Here is a 12416-nt window from a genome sequence, read left to right as displayed (position 1 = left end):
CTATTCAGTTAAATAGTATTCTATTTAGTTAAATAGTATTCTATTCAGTTAAATAGTATTCTATTCAGTTAAATAGTATTCTATTTAGTTAAATAGTATTCTATTCAGTTAAATAGTATTCTATTCAGTTAAATAGTATTCTATTCAGTTAAATAGTATTCTATTTAGTTAAATAGTATTCTATTCAGTTAAATAGTATTCTATTCAGTTAAATAGTATTCTATTTAGTTAAATAGTATTCTATTCAGTTAAATAGTATTATATTCAGTTAAATAGTATTCTATTCAGTTAAATAGTATTCTATTCAGTTAAATAGTATTCTATTCAGTTAAATAGTATTCTATTTAGTTAAATAGTATTCTATTTAGTTAAATAGTATTCTATTTAGTTAAATAGTATTATATATAGTTAAATAGTATTCTATTCAGTTAAATAGTATTCTATTTAGTTAAATAGTATTCTATTCAGTTAAATAGTATTATATTCAGTTAATAGTATTCTATTCAGTTAAATAGTATTCTATTTAGTTAAATAGTATTCTATTTAGTTAAATAGTATTCTATTCAGTTAAATAGTATTCTATTCAGTTAAATAGTATTCTATTTAGTTAAATAGTATTCTATTCAGTTAAATAGTATTCTATTCAGTTAAATAGTATTCTATTTAGTTAAATAGTATTCTATTCAGTTAAATAGTATTATATTCAGTTAAATAGTATTCTATTTAGTTAAATAGTATTCTATTTAGTTAAATAGTATTCTATTCAGTTAAATAGTATTCTATTCAGTTAAATAGTATTCTATTCAGTTAAATAGTATTCTATTCAGTTAAATAGTATTATATTCAGTTAAATAGTATTCTATTCAGTTAAATATTATTATATTCAGTTAAATAGTATTCTATTTAGTTAAATAGTATTCTATTCAGTTAAATAGTATTCTATTTAGTTAAATAGTATTCTATTTAGTTAAATAGTATTATATATAGTTAAATAGTATTCTATTCAGTTAAATAGTATTCTATTTAGTTAAATAGTATTCTATTCAGTTAAATAGTATTATATTCAGTTAATAGTATTCTATTCAGTTAAATAGTATTCTATTTAGTTAAATAGTATTCTATTTAGTTAAATAGTATTCTATTCAGTTAAATAGTATTCTATTCAGTTAAATAGTATTCTATTTAGTTAAATAGTATTCTATTCAGTTAAATAGTATTCTATTCAGTTAAATAGTATTCTATTTAGTTAAATAGTATTCTATTCAGTTAAATAGTATTATATTCAGTTAAATAGTATTCTATTTAGTTAAATAGTATTCTATTTAGTTAAATAGTATTCTATTCAGTTAAATAGTATTCTATTCAGTTAAATAGTATTCTATTCAGTTAAATAGTATTATATTCAGTTAAATAGTATTCTATTCAGTTAAATATTATTCTATTCAGTTAAATAGTATTCTATTCAGTTAAATAGTATTCTATTCAGTTAAATAGTATTCTATTCAGTTAAATAGTATTCTATTCAGTTAAATAGTATTATTTTTAGTTAAATAGTATTCTATTCAGTTAAATAGTATTATTTTTAGTTAAATAGTATTCTATTCAGTTAAATAGTATTCTATGCACATGAGGGGCAGTCACTATTAAACACAAACAAAGCAAAGGACAAGGAAGAAAGAGACACATAAGTCACGACTTCCGCAGAAGTTGGTGTCTCTCCTTGTTCGGGCGGCGTTCGACATCACCGGCTTTCTAGCCTCCACTGATCTACATTTCTTTTTCTATTTGTTTTGTCTGTATTGTACACACCTGGTTCCCATTACGTTTGAATTATTTCCCTATTTAACCCTCTGGAGCCATCATGGTTTTGTGTGTGTTTATTGTTGTCAGTTGTCTCGTTTATGTGATTCTGGATTTTCGTTCCCATTGTTGGAAGATTATTTTTGAGTAAAGTTACTATTATTACTCATCTCTGTGTCCTGCGCCTGACTCCGCCTTACCCACATCACCTAGACTCTGACAGAAACACGCACCTTCAATGGAGTCAGCAGATGCACACAGCCCTCCTCTACCTATGGAGGAGCGCGTCCAGCAGCACGCGACTATGTTGCAAAGTCTCTGCACAGCCATGGATCGCGTGCTGCAAACCATAGAGCGATGGGAGAGAGGAGGTTTTCCAGCAACCCCATCATCATCACCCCAGCTCCCACAACAACCCACACCGCTGTCCACCCCTCCTTCATCTGGATCCAGTGGGATTCGGCTCGCGCTCCCGAGGGTATACAATGGAATGGCTGCCGGGTGCCAGGGGTTCCTACTCCAGCTGGGGCTCTACCTGGCAACCGTTCACCTATCTCCTTCGGGACGAGAGAGTGTGAACGCACTCATCTCCTGTCTGACTGGTAGAGCACTCGAATGGGCCAACGTAGTATGTAGAATGGAAGGACCGACGTTGGACAATTATGAGGATTTTACCCACCGCTTCTGGGCGGTTTTTAATCATCTTCCTGAAGGGAGACCGGCTTGTATCATCTCAGACAGGGGATGAGGAGCGCACAAGACTTCCCTCTGGACTTCGAACTCTGACCGCCGGTGTGGGACGGAATGAGCTGGCCCTGATCGACCACTACAGGTGTGGTCTACGCCCTCGTAGGGAACTAGCCTGCAGGGACACCACGCTACCTTTGACCAGCTGGTGGACCTATCAATCAGGCTGGATAACGTGTTGGTCTCCCGCGGACGTCTGGATCGGGGTCCGTCAGTTCCATCCCTCAGCACCTCAGATCCGATGCCGATGGAGCTGGGAGGTGCTGCTATGAGGGGGACCGGAGGGGGGGTCATTCCCTGCACCACCTGTGGCCACAGAGGGCACACAGCTGGTCGGTACTGGGGAGGTTCTCCAGGGAGTCGAGGCAGCAGGCAGGGCACTGGTGGATCATCCCAGGTGAGTAGGCACTCGACTCACCCAGAGCTTCCTGTTTTGCACCTGTGTGTATGAATAGAATTTCCTGAGTTTTCCCCGCATTCCCAGCATAAGGCGCTAGTAGATTCAGGTGCAGCTGGGAACTTTATAACTTTATTGATTATTGATTCATTTGCAATTAGATCAGGGATCCCTATTGTTCCTGTTGATGTGCCCTTCCCTGTACATGCCTTAGATAGTCGTCCTTTAGGGTCAGGGCTGATCAGGGAGGTCACAGCTCCACTATGTATGATAAAGCAGGGGGATCATAAGAAGAGAATTAGTCTCTTTCTGATCGATTCACCTGCGTTTCCTGTGGTGTTGGGGCGTCCCTGGTTGACCGATCATGTCCCCACTATTTCATGGAAACAGGGGGCTCTCAAGGGATGGTCACATCAGTGCTCAGGGAGGTGTGTAGGTGTTTCCATAGGTGCAACTACAGTGGAGAGTCCAAACCAGGTCTCCACCATGCACATCCCCCCTGAATAAGCCAATTTGGGTCTCGCCTTCTGTAAAAAGAAGGTGACTCAACTACCACCCCATCGACGGGGGGGATTGTGCGATAAATCTCAGGGTAGACACAGCACTTCCAAGGAGTTACATGTATTCCCTGTCACAGGAGGAGACGACGGCTATGGAAACATATGTCTCCGAATCCCTGGGGCAGGGGTACATTCAGCCCTCCACTTCACCTGCCTCCTCAAGTTTCTTTTTTGTGAAGAAGAAGGATGGAGGTTTACACCCATGTATTGACTATCGAGGTATAAATCAGATCACAGTGAAGTACAGTTACCCCGCTGCCTGTCATAGCCAGTGTGACAGAGTCATTGCACGGGGCGCTTCTTCACAAAATTGGATCTCAGGAGCGCTTACAACCTGGTGCGTATCCGGGAGGGGGACGAGTGGAAGACGGCATTTAGTACCACCTTAGGGCACTATGAGTACCTCGTCATGCAGTACGGGTTGATGAATGCTCCATCAGTCTTTCAATCCTTTGTAGGCAAGATTTTCAGGGACCTGCACGGGCAGGGTGTAGTGGTGTATATACAGTGGGGCAAAAAAAGTATTTAGTCAGCCACCAATTGTGCAAGTTCTCCCACTTAAAAAGATGAGAGAGGCCTGTAATTTTCAGCATAGGTACACTTCAACTATGACAGACAAAATGAGAAGAAAAAAATCCAGAAAATCACATTGTAGGATTTTTAATGAATTTATTTGCAAATTATGGTGGAAAATAAGTATTTGGTCAATAACAAAAGTTTATCTCAAAACGTTATTATATATCCTTTGTTGGCAATGACAGAGGTCAAACGTTTTCTGTAAGTCTTCACAAGGTTTTCACACACTGTTGCTGGTATTTTGGCCCACTCCTCTATGCAGATCTCCTCTAGAGCAGTGATGTTTTGGGGCTGTTGCTGGGCAACACAGACTTTCAACTCCCTTCAAAGATTTTCTATGGGGTTGAGATCTGGAGACTGCCTAGGCCACTCCAGGACCTTGAAATGCTTCTTACGAAGCCACTCCTTCATTGCCCAGGCGGTGTGTTTGGGATCATTGTCATGCTGAAAGACCCAGCCACGTTTCATCTTCAATGCCCTTGCTGATGGAAGGAGGTTTTCACTCAAAATCTCACGATACATGGCCCCATTCATTCTTTCCTTTACACAGATCAGTCGTCCTGGTCCCTTTGCAGAAAAACAGCCCCAAAGCATGATGTTTCCACCCCTATGCTTCATAGTAGGTATTGTGTTCCACAGTTGATTTCTTCAAACCAAGCTGATTACCTATTGCAGATTCAGTCTTCCCAGCCTGGTGCAGGTCTACAATTTGTTTCTGGGGTCCTTTGACAGCTCTTTGGTCTTGGCCATAGTGGAGTTTGGAGTGTGACTGTTTGAGGTTGTGGACAAGTGTCGTTTATACTGATAACAAGTTCAAACAGATGCAATTAATACAGGTAACGAGTGGAGGGCAGAGGAGCCTCTAAAAGAAGAAGTTACAGGTCTGTGAGAGCCAGAAATCTTGCTTGTTTGTAGGTGACCAAATACTCATTTTCCACCATCATTTGCAAATAAATTCATAAAAAATCCTACAATGTGATTTTCTGCAATTTTTTTTCTCATTTTGTCTGTCATAGTTGAAGTGTACCTATGATGAAAATTACAGGCCTCTCTCATCTTTTTAAGTGGGAGAACTTGCACAATTGGTGGCTGACTAAATACTTTTTTGCCCCACTGTAGATGACATTCAAATATACTCCGCTACACGCGCCAAGCATGTGTCCCTTGTACGCAGGGTGCTTGGTCGACTGTCAGAGCATGACCTGTACGTCAAGGCTGAGAAATTTCTGTTCTTCCAACAGTCCGTCTCCTTCCTAGGGTACCGCCTGTCCACGTTAGGGGTGGAGATGGAGTGTGACCGCATTACAGCCGTGGGTAATTGGCCGACTGCCACCACGGTAAAGGAGGTGCAGCGGTTTTTAGGGTTTGCCAACTACTACCGGAGGTTTATCCGGGGTGTTGGTCAGGTAGCGGCTCCCATTACCTCACTGCTGAAGGGGGGACCGGTGAGACTACAGTGGTCTGCTGAGGCGGACAGGGCTTTGGTCAGGTAGCGGCTCCCATTACCTCACTGCTGAAGGGGGGACCGGTGCGACTACAGTGGTCAGCTGAGGCTGACAGGGCTTTTGGTCACCTGAGGGCTCTGTTTACCTCGGCTCCCGTGTTGGCTCATCCTGATCCCTCCTTAGCGTTCATAGTGGAGGTGGACGTGGCTGGGATAGGAGCTGTGCTGTCTCAGCGCTCGGGTACGTCCGTGGCTGGGATAGGAGCTGTGCTGTCTCAGCGCTCGGGTACGCCAACAAAGCTCCGCCCCTGTGATTTTTTTTCGAAGAAGCTGTGGGTGATCGGGAGCTGTTGGCTGTTGTCAAGGCTCTGAAGGCGTGGAGGCATTGGCTTGAGGGGGCTAAACACCCTTTCCTCATTTGGACTGACCACATTAATCTGGAGTACATCCGGGCGGTGAGGAGAATGAACCCTCGCCAGGCAAGGTGGGCCATGTTTTTCACCCGCTTTGTTTTCACCCTGTCCTACAGACCAGGTTCCCAGAACGTTAAGGCAGACGCACTGTCCCGGCTGTATGATACAGAGGAGCGGTCTATATATCACACTCCCATACTCCCGGCTTCTTTCCTGGGCGTTACGTACAGAGCCCACTCCCCCACAGTGTCCAGTTGGGTGTCTGTACGTTCGTCTGATGTCCGCGATCATTTGATCTGTTGGGCTCACACGTCACCCTCCTCTGGTCATCCTGGCATCGGTCAGACAGTGTGCTGTCTTAGTGGGAAGTACTGGTGGCCCACTTTAGCTAAGGACGTGAGGGTTTATGTTTCCTTCTGCACGGTGTGCGCTCAGTGCAAGGCACCTAGACATCTGCCCAGAGGGAAATTACAACCGCTACCCATTCCACAACGGCCGTGGTCACACCTATCGGTGGATTTCGTGACGGATCTTCCTCCGTCACAAGGAAACACCACGATCCTGGTTGATGTGGATCGGTTTTCTAAGTCCTGCCGTCTCCTTCCTTTCCCCGATCTCCCTACGGCTCTACAGACTGAGGAGGCCCTCTTTACACACGTCTTCCGGCACTACGGGGTGCCTGAGGATAAAGTTTCTGATCGGGGTCCCCAGTTCAAGTCTAGGGCCTGGAGGGAGTTAATGGAACGCCTGGGGGTCTCGGTCAGTCTCACCTCAGGTTTTCACCCCGAGAGTAATGGGCAGGTGGAGAGAGTTAACCAGCACGTGAGTAGGTTTCTGCAGTCCTATTGCCAGGACCGGCCGGGGGAGTGGGCGGCTTTCATCCCCTGGGCAGAGATGGCCCAAAACTCCCTCCGCCACTCCTCCGCTAACCTGTCTCCTTTTCAATGTGTACTAGGTTCAGCTGGTCCTGGCACCGTGGCATCAGAGCCAGATTGAAGCTCCTGCGGTGGATGAATGGTTTCGGCGCTCAGAGGAAACCTGGGACGCTGCCCATGTGCGCCTGCAACGGGCCATCAGGTGGCAGAGGGCGAGCGCCGACCGCCACTGCAGTGAGGCCCCGGTGTATGCACCGTGGAACCGGGTCTGGCTCTCGACCCGAAACCTACCCCTTCGCCTGCCCTGCCGGAAGCTGGGTCCGCGGTTTGTGGGGCCATTTAAAGTCCTGAGGAGAGTGAACAAGGTTTGTTATAGATTACAGCTCCCTCCTGATTACCGTATTAACACCTCGTTCCATGTGTCTCTCCTCAGGCCGGTGGTGGCTGGTCCGCTCCAGGAGTCTGAGGTGTGGGAGGTTCCTCCACCCCCTCTGGACATCGAGGGGGCCCCGGTGTACACCGTACGAGCCATCATGGACTCAAGGCATCAGGCAAGGGGCCTTCAGTACCTTGTGGAGTGGGAGGGGTACGGTCTGGAGGAGAGATGCTGGGTGCCGGTGGAGGACATCCTGAACCCTTCCTTACTGCAGGAATTTCACCGTCTCCACCCAGATCGTCCTCCGGGTCGCGACCCCGACACCGTTTATGTTTATGTGTGTTTATGTTCTCCTTGTTGGAAGATTATTTTTTTGTAAAGTTGCTATTATTACTCATCTCTGTGTCCTGCGCCTGACTCCGCCTTACCCACATCACCTAGACTCTGACAACATAGAAACAAAGAGAGAGAGCGAGAGAAAGAGAGAGAGAGAGGGGGGAGGGAGAGCGAGAGAGAGAGGGAGAGAGAGACAAAGAGAGAGAGAGAGAGAGAGGTACAAAGAGTTCTGAGAGGTGTATAGAGAGGTGTATAGAGAGAGGTGTATAGAGAGAGTTGTATAGAGAGAGGTGTATAGAGAGGTGTATAGAGAGTGGTGTATAGAGAGAGGTGTATAGAGAGAGGTGTATAGAGAGAGGTGTATAGAGTTATGAGAGGTGTATAGAGAGAGGTGTATAGAGTTATGAGAGGTGTATAGAGTTATGAGAGGTGTATAGAGAGAGAGGTGTATAGAGAGAGAGGTGTATAGAGAGAGGTGTATAGAGTTATGAGAGGTGTATAGAGAGAGAGTTCTGAGAGGTGTATAAAGTTATGAGAGGTGTATAGAGTTATGAGAGGTGTATAGAGAGAGGTGTATAGAGAGAGAGGTGTATAGAGAGAGGTGTATAGAGAGAGGTGTATAGAGAGAGGTGTATAGAGAGAGAGGTGTATAGAGTTATGAGAGGTGTATAGAGAGAGGTGTATAGAGTTCTGAGAGGTGTATAGAGAGAGAGGTGTATAGAGTTATGAGAGGTGTATAGACAGAGAGGTGTATAGAGTTATGAGAGGTGTATAGAGTTCTGAGAGGTGTATAGAGAGAGAGGTGTATTGAGTTATGAGAGGTGTATAGAGAGTTGTATAGAGAGAGGTGTATAGAGAGTGGTGTATAGAGAGAGGTGTATAGAGAGAGGTGTATAGAGAGAGGTGTATAGAGAGTGGTGTATAGAGAGAGGTGTATAGAGAGAGGTGTATAGAGAGAGGTATATAGAGAGATGTGTATAGAGAGAGGTGTATAGAGAGAGGTGTATAGAGTTATGAGAGGTGTATAGAGAGAAGTGTATAGAGAGAGAGTATAGAGAGAGGTGTATAGAGAGAGAGGTGTATAGAGAGAGGTGTATAGAGAGAGGTGTATAGAGAGAGGTGTATAGAGAGAGGTGTATATGGAGAGAGGTGTATAGAGAGAGGTGTATAGAGAGAGGTGTATAGAGAGAGGTGTATAGAGAGAGAGGTGTATAGAGAGAGGTGTATAGAGAGAGGTGTATAGAGAGAGGTGTATAGAGTGGTGTATAGAGAGAGGTGCATAGAGAGAGGTGTATAGAGAGAGGTGTATAGAGAGGGGTGTATAGAGAGAGGTGTATAGAGAGAGGTGTATAGAGAGAGGTGTATAGAGAGAGGTGTATAGAGAGTGGTGTATAGAGAGAGGTGCATAGAGTTCTGAGAGGTGTATAGAGAGAGGTGTATAGAGAGAGGTGTATAGAGAGGGGTGTATAGAGAGAGGTGTATAGAGAGAGGTGTATAGAGAGAGGTGTATAGAGAGAAAGGTGTATAGAGAGAGAGGTGTATAGAGAGAGGTGTATAGAGAGAGGTGTATAGAGAGATGTGTATAGAGAGAGGTGTATAGAGAGAGGTGTATAGAGAGAGGTGTATAGAGAGTGGTGTATAGAGAGAGGTGTATAGAGAGAGGTGTATAGAGAGAGGTATATAGAGAGATGTGTATAGAGAGAGGTGTATAGAGAGAGGTGTATAGAGTTATGAGAGGTGTATAGAGAGAAGTGTATAGAGAGAGAGTATAGAGAGAGGTGTATAGAGAGAGGTGTATAGAGAGAGGTGTATTGAGTTATGAGAGGTGTATAGAGAGTTGTATAGAGAGAGGTGTATAGAGAGTGGTGTATAGAGAGAGGTGTATAGAGAGAGGTGTATAGAGAGAGGTGTATAGAGAGTGGTGTATAGAGAGAGGTGTATAGAGAGAGGTGTATAGAGAGAGGTATATAGAGAGATGTGTATAGAGAGAGGTGTATAGAGAGAGGTGTATAGAGTTATGAGAGGTGTATAGAGAGAAGTGTATAGAGAGAGAGTATAGAGAGAGGTGTATAGAGAGAGAGGTGTATAGAGAGAGGTGTATAGAGAGAGGTGTATAGAGAGAGGTGTATAGAGAGAGGTGTATATGGAGAGAGGTGTATAGAGAGAGGTGTATAGAGAGAGGTGTATAGAGAGAGGTGTATAGAGAGAGAGGTGTATAGAGAGAGGTGTATAGAGAGAGGTGTATAGAGAGAGGTGTATAGAGTGGTGTATAGAGAGAGGTGCATAGAGAGAGGTGTATAGAGAGGGGTGTATAGAGAGAGGTGTATAGAGAGAGGTGTATAGAGAGAGGTGTATAGAGAGAGGTGTATAGAGAGTGGTGTATAGAGAGAGGTGCATAGAGTTCTGAGAGGTGTATAGAGAGAGAGGTGTATTGAGTTATGAGAGGTGTATAGAGAGAGGTGTATAGAGAGAGGTGTATAGAGAGAGGTGTATAGAGAGAGAGGTGTATAGGGTTATGAGAGGTGTATAGAGTTATGAGAGGTGTATAGAGAGAGAGGTGTATGGAGTTATGAGAGGTGTATAGAGTTCTGAGAGGTGTATAGAGAGAGAGGTGTATTGAGTTATGAGAGGTGTATAGAGAGAGGTGTATAGAGAGAGGTGTATAGAGAGAGGTGTATAGAGAGAGGTGTATAGAGAGAGGTGTATAGAGAGATGTGTATAGAGAGAGAGGTGTATAGAGAGAGGTGTATAGAGAGAGGTGTATAGAGAGATGTGTATAGAGAGAGGTGTATAGAGAGAGGTGTATAGAGTTATGAGAGGTGTATAGAGAGAAGTGTATAGAGAGAGAGTATAGAGAGAGGTGTATAGAGAGAGAGGTGTATAGAGAGAGGTGTATAGAGAGAGGTGTATAGAGAGAGGTGTATAGAGAGAGGTGTATAGAGAGTGGTGTATAGAGAGAGGTGTATAGAGAGAGGTGTATAGAGAGTGGTGTATAGAGAGAGGTGTATAGAGAGAGGTGTATAGAGAGAGGTGTATAGAGAGAGGTGTATAGAGAGTGGTGTATAGAGAGAGGTGTATAGAGAGAGGTGTATAGAGAGAGAGGTGTATAGAGGTGTATAGAGAGAGGTGTATAGAGAGAGGTGTATAGAGAGGTATATAGAGAGAGGTGTATAGAGAGTGGTGTATAGAGAGAGGTGTATAGAGAGAGGTGTATAGAGAGAGGTGTATAGAGAGTGGGATGAACACGCCTGGAGAAAGAAAAAGCCACCAAGGGTAACGGTCATGCTCTGGATTCCGGATTGCGGTATAATGTGTGTGTGTGTACCAAGGGATCCGGTCCTGTGCAGGGTGAGGTAGGGCCTGTCGCGGTCCAGGCCTGGGTTGTCTCTGCGCAGGGCAGCGGTGCGGCCAAGGTGGCCAGCGTACTGACGCAGGAAGGACGGAGCGCTGTGAGAGGCTGGGGGATGTATACTAACAGGACACACCACCATGGGCTCTGAGAGAGAGAAGGAGGGAGAGAGGGACGGGAGGAGGGAGAGGGAGGAGGGAGAGAGGCAAGGGTAGAGAGAGAAGGAAGAGGGAGAGAGGGAAGGGAGGAGGGAGGAGGAGGAGGGAGAGAGGGAAGGGAGGAGAGAGGGAGAAGGAGGAGGGAGAGGGAAGGGAGTAGGGAGAGGGAGGAGAGAGAGAGGGAAGGGAGGAGGGAGAGGGAGAAGGGAGAGGGAGGAGGGAGAGAGGGAAGGGAGGAGGGAGGGAGAAGGAGGAGGGAGAGGGAAGGGAGTAGGGAGAGGGTTGAGAGAGAGAGGGAAGGGAGGAGGGAGAGGGAGGAGGGAGAGAGGGAAGGGAGGAGGGAGATGGAAGGGTAGAGAGAGAGGGAGGAGGGAGAGGGAGGGATGAGGGAGAGAGGGAAGGGAGGAGGGAGAGGGAGGAGGGAGAGAGAGAAGGGAGGAGGGAGAGGGAGGAGGGAGAGAGGGAAGGGAGGAGGGAGAGGGAGGAGGAAGGGAGGACAAGAAGAAAATGAGAGAAGAGGGAGAGAAAGGGATAAAAGAGGGGACAGATAAAGACCAGGCAGAAGGAGCTGACAGCAGAGATATGGACAGAAGCAGTAGTCATGATAGCAGAGGGAGCTGACTGACAGCAGAGATATGGACAGAAGCAGTAGTCATGTTAGTAGAGGGAGCTGACAACAGAGATATGGAGACAGGCAGAGCATGGAGGAAGAGAGGCCCCAAGGAGACAGGCAGAGCATGGAGGAAGAGAGGCCCCAAGGAGACAGGCAGAGCATGGAGGAAGACAGGCCCCAAGGAGACAGGCAGAGCATGGAGGAAGAGAGGCCCCAAGGAGACAGGCAGCGCATGGAGGAAGAGAGGCCCCAAGGAGACAGGCAGAGCATGGTGGAAGAGAGGCCCCAAGGAGACAGGCAGAGCATGGAGGAAGAGAGGCCCCAAGGAGACAGGCAGAGCATGGAGGAAGACAGGCCCCAAGGAGACAGGCAGAGCATGGAGGAAGAGAGGCCCCAAGGAGACAGGCAGCGCATGGAGGAAGAGAGGCCCCAAGGAGACAGGCAGAGCATGGAGGAAGAGAGGCCCCAAGGAGACAGGCAGAGCATGGAGGAAGAGAGGCCTCAAGGAGACAGGCGTGGACTGCTAAGGACAGACAGATGGACAGTGACAGGTACAATCTGATGAAGAGGGGACAAAGAACACAGCAAGCAAATACAGGCAGGGGATGGGACAGGCAGAGACAGACTGAGGGACATCCATTGATGAAATGGCAGAGGCAATCAACCAACTGACCACTGGGAACCAGTAGTATAGTGGTGGGTAAACGCAAGTAAACACAGTTTACCCACCTTTTGTGAAAAAATGCATTGACAGTATAGGGAGTGTTACTCT

The 12416-nt window shown here is 45.5% G+C and overlaps 1 protein-coding gene across 6 annotated transcripts in view; it reads right to left on the bottom strand.

Annotated features, from left to right (window-relative positions):
• LOC110519666 (cyclin-dependent kinase 17-like) overlaps positions 1-12416 on the bottom strand; it is a 105318-nt gene that overhangs the window by 71271 nt on the left and 21631 nt on the right. For 4 of the 6 annotated variants that reach the window (XM_036947550.1, XM_036947551.1, XM_036947552.1 and 1 more), the window contains exon 3: positions 10850-11020. The exons of the other annotated variants lie outside the window; for them this stretch is intronic. In XM_036947550.1, the coding sequence (XP_036803445.1) occupies positions 10850-11020 (171 nt within the window). The remainder of the gene's footprint in view (positions 1-10849; positions 11021-12416) is intronic. 6 annotated transcript variants of the gene reach the window in all.

This window comes from Oncorhynchus mykiss, chromosome 16 (assembly GCF_013265735.2).
Source record: "Oncorhynchus mykiss isolate Arlee chromosome 16, USDA_OmykA_1.1, whole genome shotgun sequence".
In the NCBI taxonomy this organism is placed as follows: domain Eukaryota; kingdom Metazoa; phylum Chordata; class Actinopteri; order Salmoniformes; family Salmonidae; genus Oncorhynchus; species Oncorhynchus mykiss.
Note: the sequence above shows the minus strand (reverse complement) of the source record. Positions and strands in the feature narration are given on the sequence as shown.